This window comes from Penaeus monodon, chromosome 41 (genome assembly GCF_015228065.2).
Source record: "Penaeus monodon isolate SGIC_2016 chromosome 41, NSTDA_Pmon_1, whole genome shotgun sequence".
Taxonomy (NCBI): domain Eukaryota; kingdom Metazoa; phylum Arthropoda; class Malacostraca; order Decapoda; family Penaeidae; genus Penaeus; species Penaeus monodon.
The window spans coordinates 1350735-1366396 of record NC_051426.1 but is presented as its reverse complement, the minus strand read 5'-3'; the positions used below and the strand labels follow the sequence as shown (position 1 = coordinate 1366396).

The 15662-nt window shown below is 38.6% G+C and overlaps 1 protein-coding gene across 15 annotated transcripts in view; it reads left to right on the top strand.

The window, feature by feature from the left end:
* Positions 1 to 15427, top strand: part of LOC119598218 (MOG interacting and ectopic P-granules protein 1-like) — a 28491-nt gene extending 13064 nt beyond the window's left edge. For 4 of the 15 annotated variants that reach the window (XM_037947852.1, XM_037947847.1, XM_037947855.1 and 1 more), the window contains exons 5-17: positions 97 to 244; positions 625 to 825; positions 1105 to 1308; positions 2340 to 2610; positions 2871 to 2986; positions 5259 to 5426; positions 7922 to 8098; positions 8264 to 8386; positions 8785 to 8889; positions 9481 to 9673; positions 10869 to 10916; positions 13111 to 13229; positions 14402 to 15427. In XM_037947852.1, the coding sequence (XP_037803780.1) occupies positions 97 to 244; positions 625 to 825; positions 1105 to 1308; positions 2340 to 2610; positions 2871 to 2986; positions 5259 to 5426; positions 7922 to 8098; positions 8264 to 8386; positions 8785 to 8889; positions 9481 to 9673; positions 10869 to 10916; positions 13111 to 13229; positions 14402 to 14587 (2059 nt within the window). In that variant the 3' untranslated portion in view covers positions 14588 to 15427. The remainder of the gene's footprint in view (positions 1 to 96; positions 245 to 624; positions 826 to 1104; positions 1309 to 2339; positions 2611 to 2870; positions 2987 to 5258; positions 5427 to 7921; positions 8099 to 8263; positions 8387 to 8784; positions 8890 to 9480; positions 9674 to 10868; positions 10917 to 13110; positions 13230 to 14401) is intronic. The other 11 variants (XM_037947859.1, XM_037947858.1, XM_037947853.1 and 8 more) reach the window with 5 other exon arrangements.
* The last annotated feature ends 235 nt before the right edge of the window (positions 15428 to 15662 follow it).

Sequence of the window (15662 nt, the reverse complement as noted above, 5' to 3'; positions counted from 1 at the left end):
CCACTAATTATTCGTAAATTTTTCACAAGAATCCTTAATTCAACGGCATTGCTAACTATCCCCTTCCCCCATCCCCCACCCCCCTTCACTTGGCAGATGGGAGCCCTACTACCGCAGCTCCCTCGGCAAGTTCTTCCTGGACCTCGGCCTCAACCAGGCGCAGGAATTCCTCCAGTCGGACCTCCTCAGAATGCAGAAGAAGAAGCTAGAGAAGATGAAAACGTCTCCGTCCAAGGAAGGCATTGTGAGTCTTTTTTTTTTTCTTCTTCTTTTTTTCTTTTTTTTTACGTTTGTGGTTTTTTATTTAGGGTTGTATGCGACGTGTTTGGTTTGTAGCTTTTGCAATTGATTGTTTGCAGGTGTGTTCGTCTATTTTTTATAGTGTTAGAGTGAAACCCTTAAATAAATCAAGAGATAATGACTGAATATGGCAAGAGGAAGGGGAGCAGAGTAAGATTAGAAATATTAGGGTAAAAGAGAACTGCAAAAAATCAGACCTATATTTATATCGAAATTGGGGACAACGTAGACCATAAACCTTTTTTTAATACTGAAATCCTGAGGATGCAGTAGTTGCCCTGACATATATAATTACCTCACCCTCTGCCCCTTCCCCACCCATAGCTGTCCGTGAAGTTGTTAGAGAAGCAGCTGGGCATTACCCGTGAGAAGAATGCGCACTTACACCTGCCGCTCAAGACCTGCAAGTTCTGCAACTTCAAGACGGAGAGTGAAATGGTGATGGACCGACACTTGGAGTCTCCCCACATGGTCAACTACACATACAAGTGCAACTTCTGCGATTTTGAGACCCGCGGACCTCAGGTGAGTACGAGAATGTGGGGTAACGTTATTATAGCCTTCATTACTGCTGTCAATAGGTTTGTTGTTGTTGCTGTTATGATTATTCTTATTAGCCTACCTACTATGCATCTCTCACAGAATATATGTGACAAAGACGTGGATACACAAAAAAGAAATACATTTCTGTATGTATATTCAGTTAGAGTATATGTATAAAAGAAAGTACATTTGTAAATGCATCCATTATAACAAGCTACTCCTGCCCTAACCCTGGACCTTTCCGGCCGTTCACCTGCGCAGGTAATCTTGTTCCACATGGAGGCAGAACACAACGTAAGGGGCCGCCTGGAGCGTGCCCCGGCCTTCTTCCAGTGCTCACTCTGCCCCTATGAGGACAACAACAAATCCAAGATGACACGCCACTCCTTCTCGTGCAGCAAGAAGTACAAGCCTGAGAAGAACTGCGAACTCATAGACTGGGAACCTCCGGCCAAGATTCCCAAGGCATGTGGCGTTTCGTGTTTTTTGTTCTCTCTGTCTCCGCCTGTCTCATTTTCTCTGGAGGTCTGCTCTTCCTCACTTTCCCTTTTCCTGTCCTTCTTTTTTGCCTGTTTCTTTTCTCCTCTGTCCTTTCTATTTCTTCTATTTTTCTCTCTCCTATCTCTCTCTCTCATTGTTATGAGTAAATGCTAAAATGTGATATATAATGGCAATATTTGATGCTGAATATTGACAATATTATTCTTGAGTGGTTTATGTGTATGTATATATATATATATGTATATATATATATATATATGTATATATATATATATATATATGTATATATATATATATATATATATATATATATATATATATATATATAGTATATATATATATATATGTATATATGTATATATATATTTATATATTATATATATTATATATACATATTGTATATTATTATATTATCTATATATATAAATATAATATATATAAATATATATATATATATATATATATATATATCATATATATATGTATATTATAATATATATATATATTTATAGTATATATATATAATTATATTGTATAATATATATAATATATATATATATATATATATGTATATATATATATATATAATATATATATATTATATATATTTATAATATATATATATAATATATATATATTATATATATATATTATATTATATATATATAATTATGTATATATATATTATATATATGTATTATGTATATATATATATGTGTTATATATATATATATATGATATTATATTTATATATGTTGTGTTATATATATATATGTGTGTATATATATGTATATATATAATGTAATTATAATATATTATATATATTATATATATATATATAATATATATATTATATAATAATAATATATATATATATATATATACATACATACATACATGTATACATATAATACATGCAAACACAAAATACAATATATACATATTTATATGTGTATTTCTCTGAAGAAACTGTAGTTGATACTTTCAACCATCAGTCCTACAGGATACTAACAACCCCCCATGGACAGGTACACCGTGGGCGCCCCAACACGTTAGGCAAGGCCTTCGAGCCAGTCAAGATGCCTAACCTTTTGCCCAAGGGCCTATCAGGCATGAACCTCAACCTCCAAACGGCCGTCGCCTCAAACATCCTCACGTCAGCGTCGGCAGCGGCGGCGGCAGCTGCGGGACGGGGACGAGGGCGGCCCGTGGGTTCGTACAAAAACACAGGCCAGTCGCCCAACCAAGGGCGAGTCGGGACGGCAGGTGGGTGAGGAGGAGGGTGTGGGGGGAGGCACGGGACAAGGGAGATAGTGCATAGCAACGGGATATGTTTGGATATGTTATATAATTTGTTGTGCAAGATCAATTTGGGATTTTTGTTGTAATATGATGTTATTATAATGATAATGTACAAGAATGTTGCATGTTACAGATATCACTGGAAAGACCATGAGTATGCCATAAGGAAATTCCTTACCAATTACACAAATATCTTACATGCCACCACCTGTTTCTCCCAACAGGGAATGCCGGGTCACTCCTATATCAGGCGCGAGGAGTGACGACGACAGCTGGCAACCTGGTACAGCAGGTGGCAGGAAACACACAACAATTCACACTCGGCAACCAGATGTTCCACGTAAGTATGGGGTCAGAGGCTGTGCTGCGACAACTCACGAAAGGCGAAACTGTTGAATGAACTTTTTTATTTATTTATTTATTTATTTTTTGTCAAATATATATATATAAGTGTATGCTTTCCAGTCAGTAATTTATTTATTTATTTATTTATTTTTTTTTTTTCTCTCAACATGAGTTATCAAATTACAGTACATAGAGAAAGAGAATAGTAATTGTAAGCAAGGAAATTTACTTTAGAAGAAAGTTTACATCAGTCCACCCCTTTTTAAAGTTAGAAAACACTTCACATCCGCTTCAGAACAACAGTCTCAAACTAGACAAGTTATCCACGATGTTGGTAAATACTCAGACTATTAGCTGATTGTGTTTCATAAGAAGGGGTATATCTCTTGAACTTTTCTTTTTCCCGTTGCGATAGACTGCGGTAGATACACGCATTGTGAGACCGGTTCGCTTGTGTTGTCTGCAGCAGTTGACTAACCCATGCGCTTGAATATTGGTTTTACCGTGTTTGTTTGTTTGTTTTTTTGGTGTTGCGTTGTAGACCTGACATTTCCTGGTGTAAGTGTTAATGTCTTGAACTCTTTCCCTCTTTTATCTTTTTTTGCTTTCCGATTCAGTGATATCAGTGATTTTTTGTTATTAATGCTTGCATGTAAAGTTATCATGATCAATTGATATTTACTATATATTCTTTAGTTGTGTATTTATATATCTGCCTGGCAATGGATACTTGATATATACACATCTATATATACCTTTATATATATAAAATTATATATATATATATATATATATATATATATATATATATATATATATATATATATATACATATAGTATGTATACATTTTCCTTTTTTTTCTAGTGTTATTTACTATTTCATATAAGTATCACTGTATTTTACTTTTTGTTGCTTACTTCCGTCATTTCCAGAATTGTGCCAACCCCTTGACAGCTTTTGGCTTGAAGGAGCATTACTAACAACCCAATTTTTCTTTTGTTCCTAATTTTGTTGTATTTGTGTTATTAATATTGAATAATGACAACAGCAGAGGAATGCTGCGTGGCGGCGGTCAGCACCAGCCGACCCCAGAGGTGATCGCATGGCCCTCGTTCCTCCTCCTCTCTCATTCTTTCTCTGTTGCTTTCACTGCATCGTCTGTGAGCTCTTGCCCTCTTCTTTCTGTATTTGATTGCTGTTCTTTTTGTTTTGTTTTTGCTGTTTGAATTGTTCTGGTAACGGACGGGAGGCAAAGCTTCATCTGGGTCATCAGTCTGAGGTGGTGATGATAGACGAGAGTTATTTTATTGAATTGTTATTGTCATTCCTTTATTGTTATTAATGTTATAATAATTGATATACATTGTCAGTTTTGTCATTACTGTCATTTACGATTACACAAATGATAGTAGTGGTAATGATGGAAATAATAACAGTGATAGTATTGATAATAACTCTTTTGTTATCTACTCGAATATGCTCCTCTTATTCATGATATTCCTGTACAAAGAGGTGTTCCTTCCTTGGGTGCATGATGATGTCAGTCTGAAGCTTTGCCAACCAGTCCCGGGGTTATGCAGCAATTAGCAAGGTCCTTGGCTGCTGAGCTCGCAACTTGGCTGATAAGAAATTTGGAGGGGATTAATCGGGGAGGAATGAAAGATGGAATGGAGAAAATGAGGGAGAGCCCATAATAAATGTTTTAGAATCAGAAATACATTATCAGGAAAAACTGCTCCATTGCACTTGTGGGTCAGCCTCGATCTAGCCAGCAGCCAGGAATCGCAGATAGTGCTTCGGGAAGGCGGGTTATCTGCCTCGGAAAATAACCCGTCTTTGGGAACATGCATAAATTACGTCATTTGAGTTCGTTACTTCTTTATTTTTACATATATTTTTTTTAACCCGCCATTTATTTTCGTAGAGATCCTCTTTACTTTTTAAGTTACGCTTGCAGGCACAGTGAGCATAGCCACGTATGCTTAATTGTACTGTACGTGTTTACTTTACTTATGGACTTTTCTAGTGACAAAGGGAAGGGAGTTTGGGGCAGTAGATACAGAGACAAGTTTTTTAAAGGGTGAAAGATAAAACTGAAGTTCATTAATAAGGGGAAAGAGCCATTTCAAGTCATAAAGCCATAGAGAAAAGAAAAAAGAAAAGACAAGAAGTGATTTTCCTTGTTGTCCCTTTTAAGACGTAATTTGTGTGTTTTCCCATGTCTCCTTTGGGAAGCATTATCGTGTGTGTTGTTGGCAACCCACAGCTTGTCAATGGGCACCTGGTCCCCATGTCTGGCGCCGCTTCCTCAGTCAGCAGTGTTTCCGTATCTTCACAGTCGGCAGCGCGAGTCCCTCGAATCTTACCGTCCTCTTCAACTTCGCCAGTTAGCCTCATTCCTGGACTGGCCGCCTCCTCCTCCATCACCATACAGGTGAGTCCAGGATCTGTCTGTCTCTTATAAGGTCAGTCCTTGAGTTATCGGAAAAGTAGAAGGTAAAAGCCCAGAGTTTGAGGTAGGTGATGAGGTCAGTCTGTCCAGCAACAGAAAACAAATAATGTAGGGGAGGGGCTAAGGGTGAAAAGGCATTTTATTACTGTTTTTGCTTGTGTAGTTGATTCCATTGAAAGTTGATACAAAAGGGAAGAGTTTTTTTTTTTTTTCTTAGATAATTCATTCAAGATTTTTTTTTTACAAATTGATGTCAAAGAGAAGGGTGTTTTTTGCAAGTTAATGCTAGATGGAAGAGGATTTTCTCCCAAGTTAATTCATTCAAGAAAGGGAACCTGGCCACAGAATGAAAGATGTGGTCGAACTCAGATTTTGATGATGAGAAGGACAGAGTTTTATAGATGGGCAGGCAGTTTTGTAGAAGGGAGCAGATGATTATTGCTCATAATTTTACCCTTGAGGACGTGTGGAACAACAGGTAAGAAACTCTGAAGGGAGAGTAATGTTCTTACTATTACTGCATATGTATTTATTGACATGTGTGTATATATAGGGGAGGGGGAGTAGCTAGCTTTAGCCAGGGAAGTAATTGAGACCCAGTGAATATGTTGCTGAAATGAAATTGGTCATCATTTAGATACTGGGTAGAGTCTAGTGAGCTGTGATATTTGTTGCAAGGTGAGTTGCAGATGCTTACAGGCTCAAATTATATGGCTGCAGTGCAAAGTAGGTTCACAGGAGAATGTGAATTACTTTTTAGTGTGGGGTGGCTTTTTTTTCCCCCCGTTTCATTGGGATTCTATTGGTAAGAAGTTAGGATACATTTATGTTATCATTTGACATACATTTATTCTCTGTTCAGGCATTTAAAATAAAGAGATATCTTTTGTGGAAAGTGCTTGTAAGTATTATTTTTGTAAGTAAAGAGTAAGTGATTTTATTTTTGTTTTTAACCAACAACTTGGGTACAGAGCCTTTGATCTATAAGGCTTCAGTGTAGCAGTTTTATTTTCAGTCTGCTGACTATGAAGTAACCAACTTGAAAGAAATTGACAGGTTGGGACTGAGAGAGACAGAGATAGAGAGGGAGGAAGGGGGGGAGGGAGGATGCTTCTTGGTCCTTTATTCCTGTAGGGGGAGACAAAATTTGTTAACCCAGTGGAATACATGCAATGCCCACCGTGATATAAGTTTATTTATTGTCATTACACATAGATGGCTCTATAAGTGCTTAGTCACCAAGGAGTCAGTTATTAGCCCTACCTATCTCACCTGTTTACCCTTTTCCTTGATTTTTGGAAAGTTTCTTTTGTATTATTTCGTTGTCTTTAATGTTACTAAGACTAATACAAACTCATTTTGCCCGCAATTTCATGGAATGGGGAAATCAAGGTCACTCGGGCCTACTGATAGACTCCTTGGTGGCTGAACACACGTGGAGCCATCTGTATGTAACAAAATTCACAAAAAACTACAGGGGACAGTACATGAATTCGAAGTGATGGGATTAAGATGGAATAGAAATCTCACTGTGTGAACAAAGCCTCATTATCTGCGTTCCAACTAAATTCATTAACGCTGGTTACCCTTGAAATTATGGTGAGGCAATGTTAAAATCATCATCTCAGACGATATTCAAGATTTGACTTGGCATCTAGCTTGTTGACAGGGTCAGGCAAAGGGGAAAGACTATAGCTATTGCAGTGACACCATGTAAGCATCATTGTACATGAGGGAAAAAAGTACATATTATAGAAAGCATTTAGGATGAAGTAAGGTAATGTTGTGTTAACATGTAGCACCAATTTTGTTAAAGACTTTCCTCTGCGGTCTAGTGAGAGAGCAGAAAAGAACATAAAGGTAAATTGATTTTTAAGAGGTTGTATATATTATGATACTACTTTTTTGCACACTCTCTCCCACTCTGTTCCTCTAAAACGATAATCAGATACAGTATTTCATCTGGTTTTACCTGTTATTGATATATAATTTTTTTTTTCTATTATATATATAGTTTTTCTTTCTTTTTCAATTGTTTTTTTATTTTTATTTTATTTTTTCTCTCTCTGTCTCTCTCTGTCAGCTTCCCTGTATGCCTAGTTATTGGTAGGACTGAAAGGGTTAGGGGATTTTTGTTAATAGCTATCTTTTGCATGTGTGTGGAGGTCACTCTTTGATTTTCACATTTTATTTAGTATTTTTGTCTGCATTACACAACTATTCACATTTCTCTGCCCCCCACCCCCCTCTCCCCTCTCTCTCCCTCCCTTCCTCCCTCCCTCCCTCCCTCCTCCTCCCCCCTCTCTTTGGCATCCTCCCTCCCTCTCCACTCTCCCACACCTCTTCCAGCTTCTTGTTTTCCCTTCCCCTCCCCTCCCACATTGACTCCCTCCCCCCTGCTCCCTCCCTGCATTCTCTCTCTCCTCCCCGTGCCCAATCTAACCACCGGCATCCGGCACTTTTCTCCCTCCCCACAGAGTGTACAAAGCAAGGCTGGGAACACGAAGTCTCCACAGCAACCCAGCATATCCATCACGCCCCTCCCACGGGCCGGGCAGCAGGCCCAGAGCGTGAGCAAGGGAGCCACCCCGACGCGCGACTCCAGCGGGAAACCGTCCTTTGTCATATGCGAGATCTGTGATGGTTATATTAAGGTAAGCGATTGTCGAGCAGATATGGATGGTGTTGACTATGGTTAACGTGATTATCATATACTTCATCATCTTCATAACGATCGTTATATATGCTGTAATTGTAATTGTTATTTAGTCATATTGAGCCCTCTCTCGTCTCTAACCCCACCCGCCCCTTTCTCACAGGACCTGGAGCAGTTACGGAACCACATGAACCTGATCCACAAGGTGAAAATCCACCCCAAGATGATTTACAACCGCCCCCCGCTCAACTGCCAGAAGTGCCAGCACCGATTCTTCACCGATCAGGTAGGCAGAGAGAGGAAGCAAGGAGAGGGGGAATGTATTTGGACTTTAGAGGGGTAGGAGGGTGGGTGGTAGGGGGGGTTAATGTTGTAGGCTCTAGTGAGGTTTGGGATTTTTTATGAACACTTTGTCTGTGATGATTGTTGGTTAGGAGAATGGTGTTTTATTATGGTGTGTATATTTTGCCTCACTCTTGTTTTTAGATATTGAAATTTAGCTTTCTCTATAAGGTTTTAGAGTCTTCTGTTGTTTATAATCTCTGTCTGTTGATGGAAGACTAGAATAATTTCTTTTCAAATTTTTCTCTTAATTATTACACTCGGCTTCACCTCTTCTGAATGATGTAATTCTGCCTCTCAGTGTACACTGGTCTCTCATGCTCACACTTGTCAATCTTTCAGGGTTTGGAGCGGCACCTTCTGGGAACCCATGGGCTGGTCACGTCATCCATGCAGGAAGCCGCAAACAAGGGCAAGGATGCAGGCCGGTGTCCCATCTGCGGAAAGGTAAGATTTCTTTATTTTTGTTGATGATTTTTCATTCTTTAGAGAAAATATGTTGTATGTATATTACAGGGAGTAGATAGCTTGGGATCTTCTTCATCTTCTTCTTCTTTTTCCTTTTCCTCATGTCCTAATTTTGATGTGCAACACTGTTTCTGCTGCATAGGGTTTCAATGAGGGGAATATTCATTCTGTTTACGCTATTCACTTGGACGAGCTATTGTTTTTTGCAACAGTATAGTTCAGAGGAACCTTTAGCCTATATGATATGATATCAAGTATTTATTTATTTATTGAGTTTACCCTTTCCTGCTATACACATATACACATGTTTTCACCAGTTCTGTGTAGCTTTATATCCATTTTACAAATATTTATACTTTTTTTTTCTGTACACCATGAGTATTACTCACCTGTTTTCCTGTATGCAAAGTACCTGTGGTTTTCACACTTCACTTTCCTGTACTCATGGCATCGCGCTGCATTGCTCACACCTCATCTTCAGCACACTTGGAAACTGCTACCTCATTCATATCCATTTCTGTGTGTGTGAAAGATCACTTGCAGACACATGAATGTCCGTCTCCTTCACAGGTGTTCCAGTGGAAACTCCTTAACCACGTGAGCAGAGACCACAAGATGACTCTCAAACCTGCACACCTGTCCTACAAGTGCACAGTGTGTACCGCGACGTTCAACATGTATCGGCTGTTTGAGAATCACGTGTACTCTGCCCACTCGGTCGTCAACAAAAATAAGGGGGAGAGCGGGAAGAAGCAGAGCAGTGGTGAGTGTTTTGGCCGCTTTGGGGTAGGGATGAGGGTGGGCTGGCGGGAGGGGGGAGGAAGGGAGGGAAGGAGGGGGGGAGGGGGTGTGCTGTTTTTGCAGTTTGGTGGTATGTTTATTTGTTTATTTTTTTTATTTATTCATTTATGTGTTTATATTTGTTCTTGTCTATAGGTTATTTGTTTTGCCGTTGATATTATAATTGTTATTGTTGTTTTCTGCTCTATGCATCATCAGGTAGCTAATTCATTTATGTAGACTTTCTATAATTTGCCTCCATTTTGTTATTGTTTTCATGTAATTTACAGTTCAAGTAAATATGGGTTATTTCAGCTGAGACAAGTCAAGTAAGATAGTGTTTTAGAAGCTTCTGCCTCTGGTTATATTGATAGCAGGAAAAGGAAAGCTTAATCAGTGGGAACAGTTGTATTGAGATTCCAGACAAGAAATGTTCGTATGTGGTTTATTATTATTATTATTATTGTTTTTGTTATTGTTATAATCGTTGTCATAATGATTGATATATTTACACATTCATTTTGTCAACTTTAGATGTGTTTTCAGTAAATTTGCTTTATGTAAACAGATAGAGAATGTGATTAGAAGGGGAAATATTGCACTATGTTTGCTTGAAATTTTAGTTTTAACCCAGTGCTGCTGGTAACACTTACTGTTCACTGTAGTGTTGTTTTGACAAATGTATTTACGCTTAGATGGTTCCATAAGTGCTCAGCCACCAGGGAGTCATTTAGTAGACCTCATGACATTGCTGGATTTCCCCTTAACTTACATTTTGGGGATATTTTTATTAGTTGCTGATGCTGTTATTATTTGAGACATAATCATTATTATTGTGTTAACATTTACTAATAGTATTTGATTCCTTGGTGACTAAGCACTTGTGGAGTCATCTGTGTGTAAAGACAATTAATAAACTAGACTCACAGTGGGCAAGGCATGTGCTTACATGCCCTCCCCTGCAGCATTGGGTTAAAAATCTCTCAGATTTGTTGCAACATTGAGTAAGAAAAGCCATAATAAAAGATTACATAATTAATAGACATTGTAAAGTCCCAAAGTGTTGGAAGGTATGATCCAAAGGGCTAATACAGGAAAAGAAAGAAGAGAAACAGAATACAGATGAAAAGAATATATATTGAGTTAGATAGCATGAAGGATATTGTTTTTCCTTTCAGAGAGGGAGGAGGAAGAGAGCAAAAGGGAAGAGGAAGGAAGGAAGAAAGGTAGGAAGAAAGGAGGAGGAAACAGGGGGAAGGAGGAGGAGTGAGGAGGGAAGGGGGGAGGGGAGGGGGGGAATAGGGTAATTCTTTTTTCTTTTTCTTTACTTTTCCTTTCTTTTTTTTCTTTTTTTTTTCTTTTCTGTTCTTTTGTCATTTACACTCAGACCGAGGAGGGATCTTTTCCAGAATCGGAGGAGGGAGGGAGGGAGGGAGTGGAGGAGAGAAGGTTCATAGTAAAGGGGGGAGGAAAGGAACGAATGGGTATTTTGTTGACGTTTGTTCACGGGGTTTTGTTGACTTCATTTGTTTTTGTTTTTTGTTTTTTTGTTAATATTCTTAATGCGGTTAAGTATTTTATTAATATTACTGTTTATAAGTTAAGTCATTGCTTTATCTTAGGATACAGGCATTCCCCCACTATAAGAATTGTTTGTAAGGCAGCTGATTGTTATACCAAAGGCATTATAATGAGAGTTTAAATGGGCTAGTTTTTAGAGGATTCCTTAGTCACTTTGCCAATGTCAGAGTAGGTTTTGCAAGTTAAAAACAAACAATCAATCAAATAGATAAGATTTGATTGATTTAGATTGAGGGAATGGTGGGGGGGGGGGGCAAGTAAAAAGGAAAAACAGAATTAGAATATTCAGTCGTAGTGCGAGGTGTTTTTATAACCTGTTTTTTCTCGATAATCATTTATAGTGTTCATAGCTTTTTCTTTGCCTTTTATCTTGACTACTGGTAGGTTTCTGCTCTGCTTTAGGGGCCGTTATCCACAAGGTAATTTTGAGATGTTATAGCAGTTTCTACATATCCACCTGGCAGCAGGGATGGTATTTCTCTCAATGCTAGGTGTAAATGACAAAATTGCTATTATTCACATAGCAGTCACCTTAGGGCAAGGGTTATTGGTACGTAAGTGCAAGTGGGAGAAATTTGAAGATAAATAATCACTTGCATCTTTAGTGGGGGTTGTCAGTATAGTGATATAGAGGAATTGATACTTATAATGTTAATATTAAGCTTCATATAAGTGCTAATAAAGATAATGGAAGTAATGTTAACAGCATAGACTTAAGAATATTTTAGAGTAATTACTGTTTATGTGTTTTTTTCTCTCAAGATTTGACCAGATTACTTTATTTTCATTATCATTATGAGCACTTTTTGGTCACACTAATAATTATCATAATAATGCTGTTTCTCTGACACTGTTGTTGTTTGTATAACATGAAGAATTCATTTTGCTTTCATTGACTAAAAAGAGCTTAAGTCATCGCAGTCTTTCACACTAACAAGGACTTGAATATTGTTTGTTTTTATTTTTTTGTTTTAATTTAAGGAAATTGAAATTAAGTTAACCCATTTGCAGTCTCTAAGTTACTTATATACTTTTTTTTTTTTTTTTTTTTTTTTTTTACAAGGCCCAGTAATACCCTTACTTGCTTTAAGGAATAGATTTTATTTCCTTATTTCCATATTTAGCTTCAGTCTTACATATACATCGTCATAATTACACTCCCCTTTAGTACGATTAATAGTAGGGTTTATTACTGGTGAATATTGATGGACAGTTGAGAGTAACTTGTTTTGACAGTGTGAGTGGCTTGAATTTTAATTTCTCGGCAGTTTTCTGTTTGCTCATTCATTATTTACAGCTTTCGTTTGGTTGCTCATTCATACTTTTCCCCATCTGTGTATGATCGCTGTTTTTCTTCCTTCTTTCCTTCTCTCTCTCTCTCTCTCTTTCTTCTCTCTTCCTTCTTTCATTTTTTCTTTCTCTCTTCTTTCTTTCTTTTTTATTTCTTTTCTCTTTCTCTCTTCCTTTTTCCTTCTTTCATTCTTTCTCTCCCTTTCTTTTTCATCCTCTCTCCTACCCTCCTGTTTCCCTCTCTCTCTCTCCTACCCTCCTGTTTCCCTCTCTCTCTCTCCTACCCTCTTCTTTCCCTCTCTCTCTCCTCCCTCCTCTTCCCTCCTCTTTCCCTCCTTCCCTCATTTTTTTCTCTTCCATTCTCTTTTCCTCTTCCCCTCTCCCTGCATCGATCACACACCCTCCCTTTTCCTGCTTTCCTAACCTCACACCGCATGCGTAAGTAGCTCCTAACAGCCAGCCTTCGCAGCAGCAGATTAGCAAATAGTAGCAATACTAAACAAACCACACATCACCTTGAGAGTTAACCACTTTTCTCCATCACTGTAGGTTCAGGGTCCACTGAGTCTCCGCTAAAAATCAATGACGAGATCACCATTATTCCGCAGCCTGCATCCAAAAACACCAAACCAGACAAGCCAGCGCCTACAAAGAAGGGAGAAAGCACGGTAAGTGGTATTGGGGGAGGGGTAGAGATAGTGGGGGTGAGAAGAGGATGGAGATAGTAAGAATGGGAAGGGATGGAGGAGGTGGGTTAGAGGGGAAGGGTAGAGCAAAGGGGGTTGGGAGATGGTGGGAGAAATAAGGTTTGAAGAGAAAGGAGAGAATTTGTATAGGGATAGAGAGGTGGAGAGGGAGGTAAAAGAGAGAGAGAGAGGAGTGAGGAAAAAAGGATAGAATAGAGAATAGAAAAGGGGAGGGTAGGATGGGGGAGAAGGAAGCAGGCAAGGGGGCAAGAGTGCGAAAGCGAGGAATCGGGAAGGGAAGGGAGGACGGAGGTGGGAAAGAGAGAGAGGAGAAGAAGAATAGAAAGAGGGATTGGAGTGGGAGGATGTCTAGCTAAGGAAGAGAGAGAGAGAAAGGGCTCAGCTGCAGTCTTGGTTTTAAAGAATATGTTTAAAGCTGTCTTCTGACGACGAATGTGGAGATGACACCATTTGACCAGCTACCCCTTGCTGGCAATTGCATGTTGTAGCCAAATCATTTTACGACCACCTGTGTAGTCACCAGCTACGCCACGGCTTCACCCATTCGTTGCATTTTGGCGTATTTTTCCACCAATATTCAAGCTGCCTAAATACTTAACATAATTAATTTTTCCTCGTAGATTCACGCACTTGCCTCTTCCATTCAGTGAGTAACTTAAATGCTATGTCCAGTAACACTATGACCCCATTCTTTGGCACTAATCCCAAGCAACATATGCGGCATGTTACTGTGTAGCCGAGCCCAATAAATGAACTTCCTCCCACCATGTTCTTATGAAAGACATTCCATTCAAGAAGGTTTTCATTCCAACAGAAAAATTGCTTATTGTTTTCCTCTCTAGAAGAACATAGAAAGGTTTATTTATACCCTAGTCAGTTATAACTTGTTCTCGTTCATCACTCTGGTTGAAGTTAGGAAACTAGATTAATGATTAGACTGAAGCTGAAGTTAGTAAAGTCCATATTTGATGAAAGCTTTAAAGCAAGAACATTCAGAAGAGAGTAATAAAGCTCATTACCAAACCTCGGCTTCTCTCGCTTAAGAGTTGGACAGGCTATTCTCTGTGTCTTTTTATTTTTGAAGGAACCCAAAGAACAGCAGCCTCATCTTCCCCTCTCCATTCCTCTTGCAGCAGCCAACAGTAAGTAAGGAGATCACTATCACCAAAGTGGGCTCCAGACCCACGCGGCGCAGCGGGGGCAGCAGCGTGGAGGTGATCAGCCTAGACGAGTCGCCTACCAAGAACGACGCGGCGAAGAAGCGCCCCAGCAAGGACAACCTCTCCAGCAACCCCAAGAGGGCACGAACCAGTAGCTAATTAATGGCAGTGGTGTTGGTGAAGTGTGCAGAGGGGGCCAGTCAGTTCCCCTTTCTGAGAAAGTGCGAAAAGCGAGTGAGGAAAGGGAAGGAAAGAGAGAGGTAGAGAGAGAGAGAGATTTATATATACATATATACATATACATATACAAGTGGTGATGAGTGACAGAAAGAAAGTGCTCAGAGTTAGTTTTTTTCTTTCTTTCTTTTTTCCATAATTATTATTATTATTATTATTATTATGATTATTATAATTATTATTATATAATCTCTCATCTCTCTTCTCTTGTCTCTCACTCTGCTTTCAAAATAGAATAAAATAAACAATGACGAGCCAGTGGTTTGTTGGTTTGTGCTTGCGTGTGTATAAAATGGAGAGCTCTTGGGGGTGAAATCTACGAGAAATGAGTGACGAGAGAGATCATAACAATGAATGGGGAAAATGAGAAAAAGAGCATTGTAGAGGATGAGGGAAAGCTACATTATAGACCCCTAGAGGCAGGTGGAGCGAGATGGGTGTGCCACTGTGACTTCTGACTAATGTATATTTAAAGAAAAAGAAAACAAAACAAAAAAATACCAAAAAAAATTACAAAAAAAAAAAAGAAAACGTAAAAAAAAAGAAGTAATATTTATAAAAGTGCTGGTGTGAGAATACAGGTATTGCTACAGACAGGAGAAAAAAAAAAGTTTTGGTTGGCTGATACTGCCTTCTCATTCTTGCTTCAAAGTGCGTTTACTTTATACAATATATTGTATTTACTTCACACAGTTTTCACTGGGGAGAGAAACTATGGTTGGAGAGGCCACTTTAGGAAAAAAATAAAAGCAAACAAAAACATGTAGAACTCCAGAGGAAAGGAAAAACAAAAGAAAAAAAAAAGCTCTCGTGGACGTAGAATTTGGCCCCCCTCCCCCCCACAGAAGGGTCAGCCAAAAAAAAGAAAAAAAGTTTGAGGTGCTTTGGCCCAGTGCTGCAATCATTGCGGCTTGTGAGCTCAGAGGCTTGCAGGCGAGCATGCAACCAGAGGAAGGAAGGGTCCATGCTGTATACGTATAGCATTTCTTGGGATTTT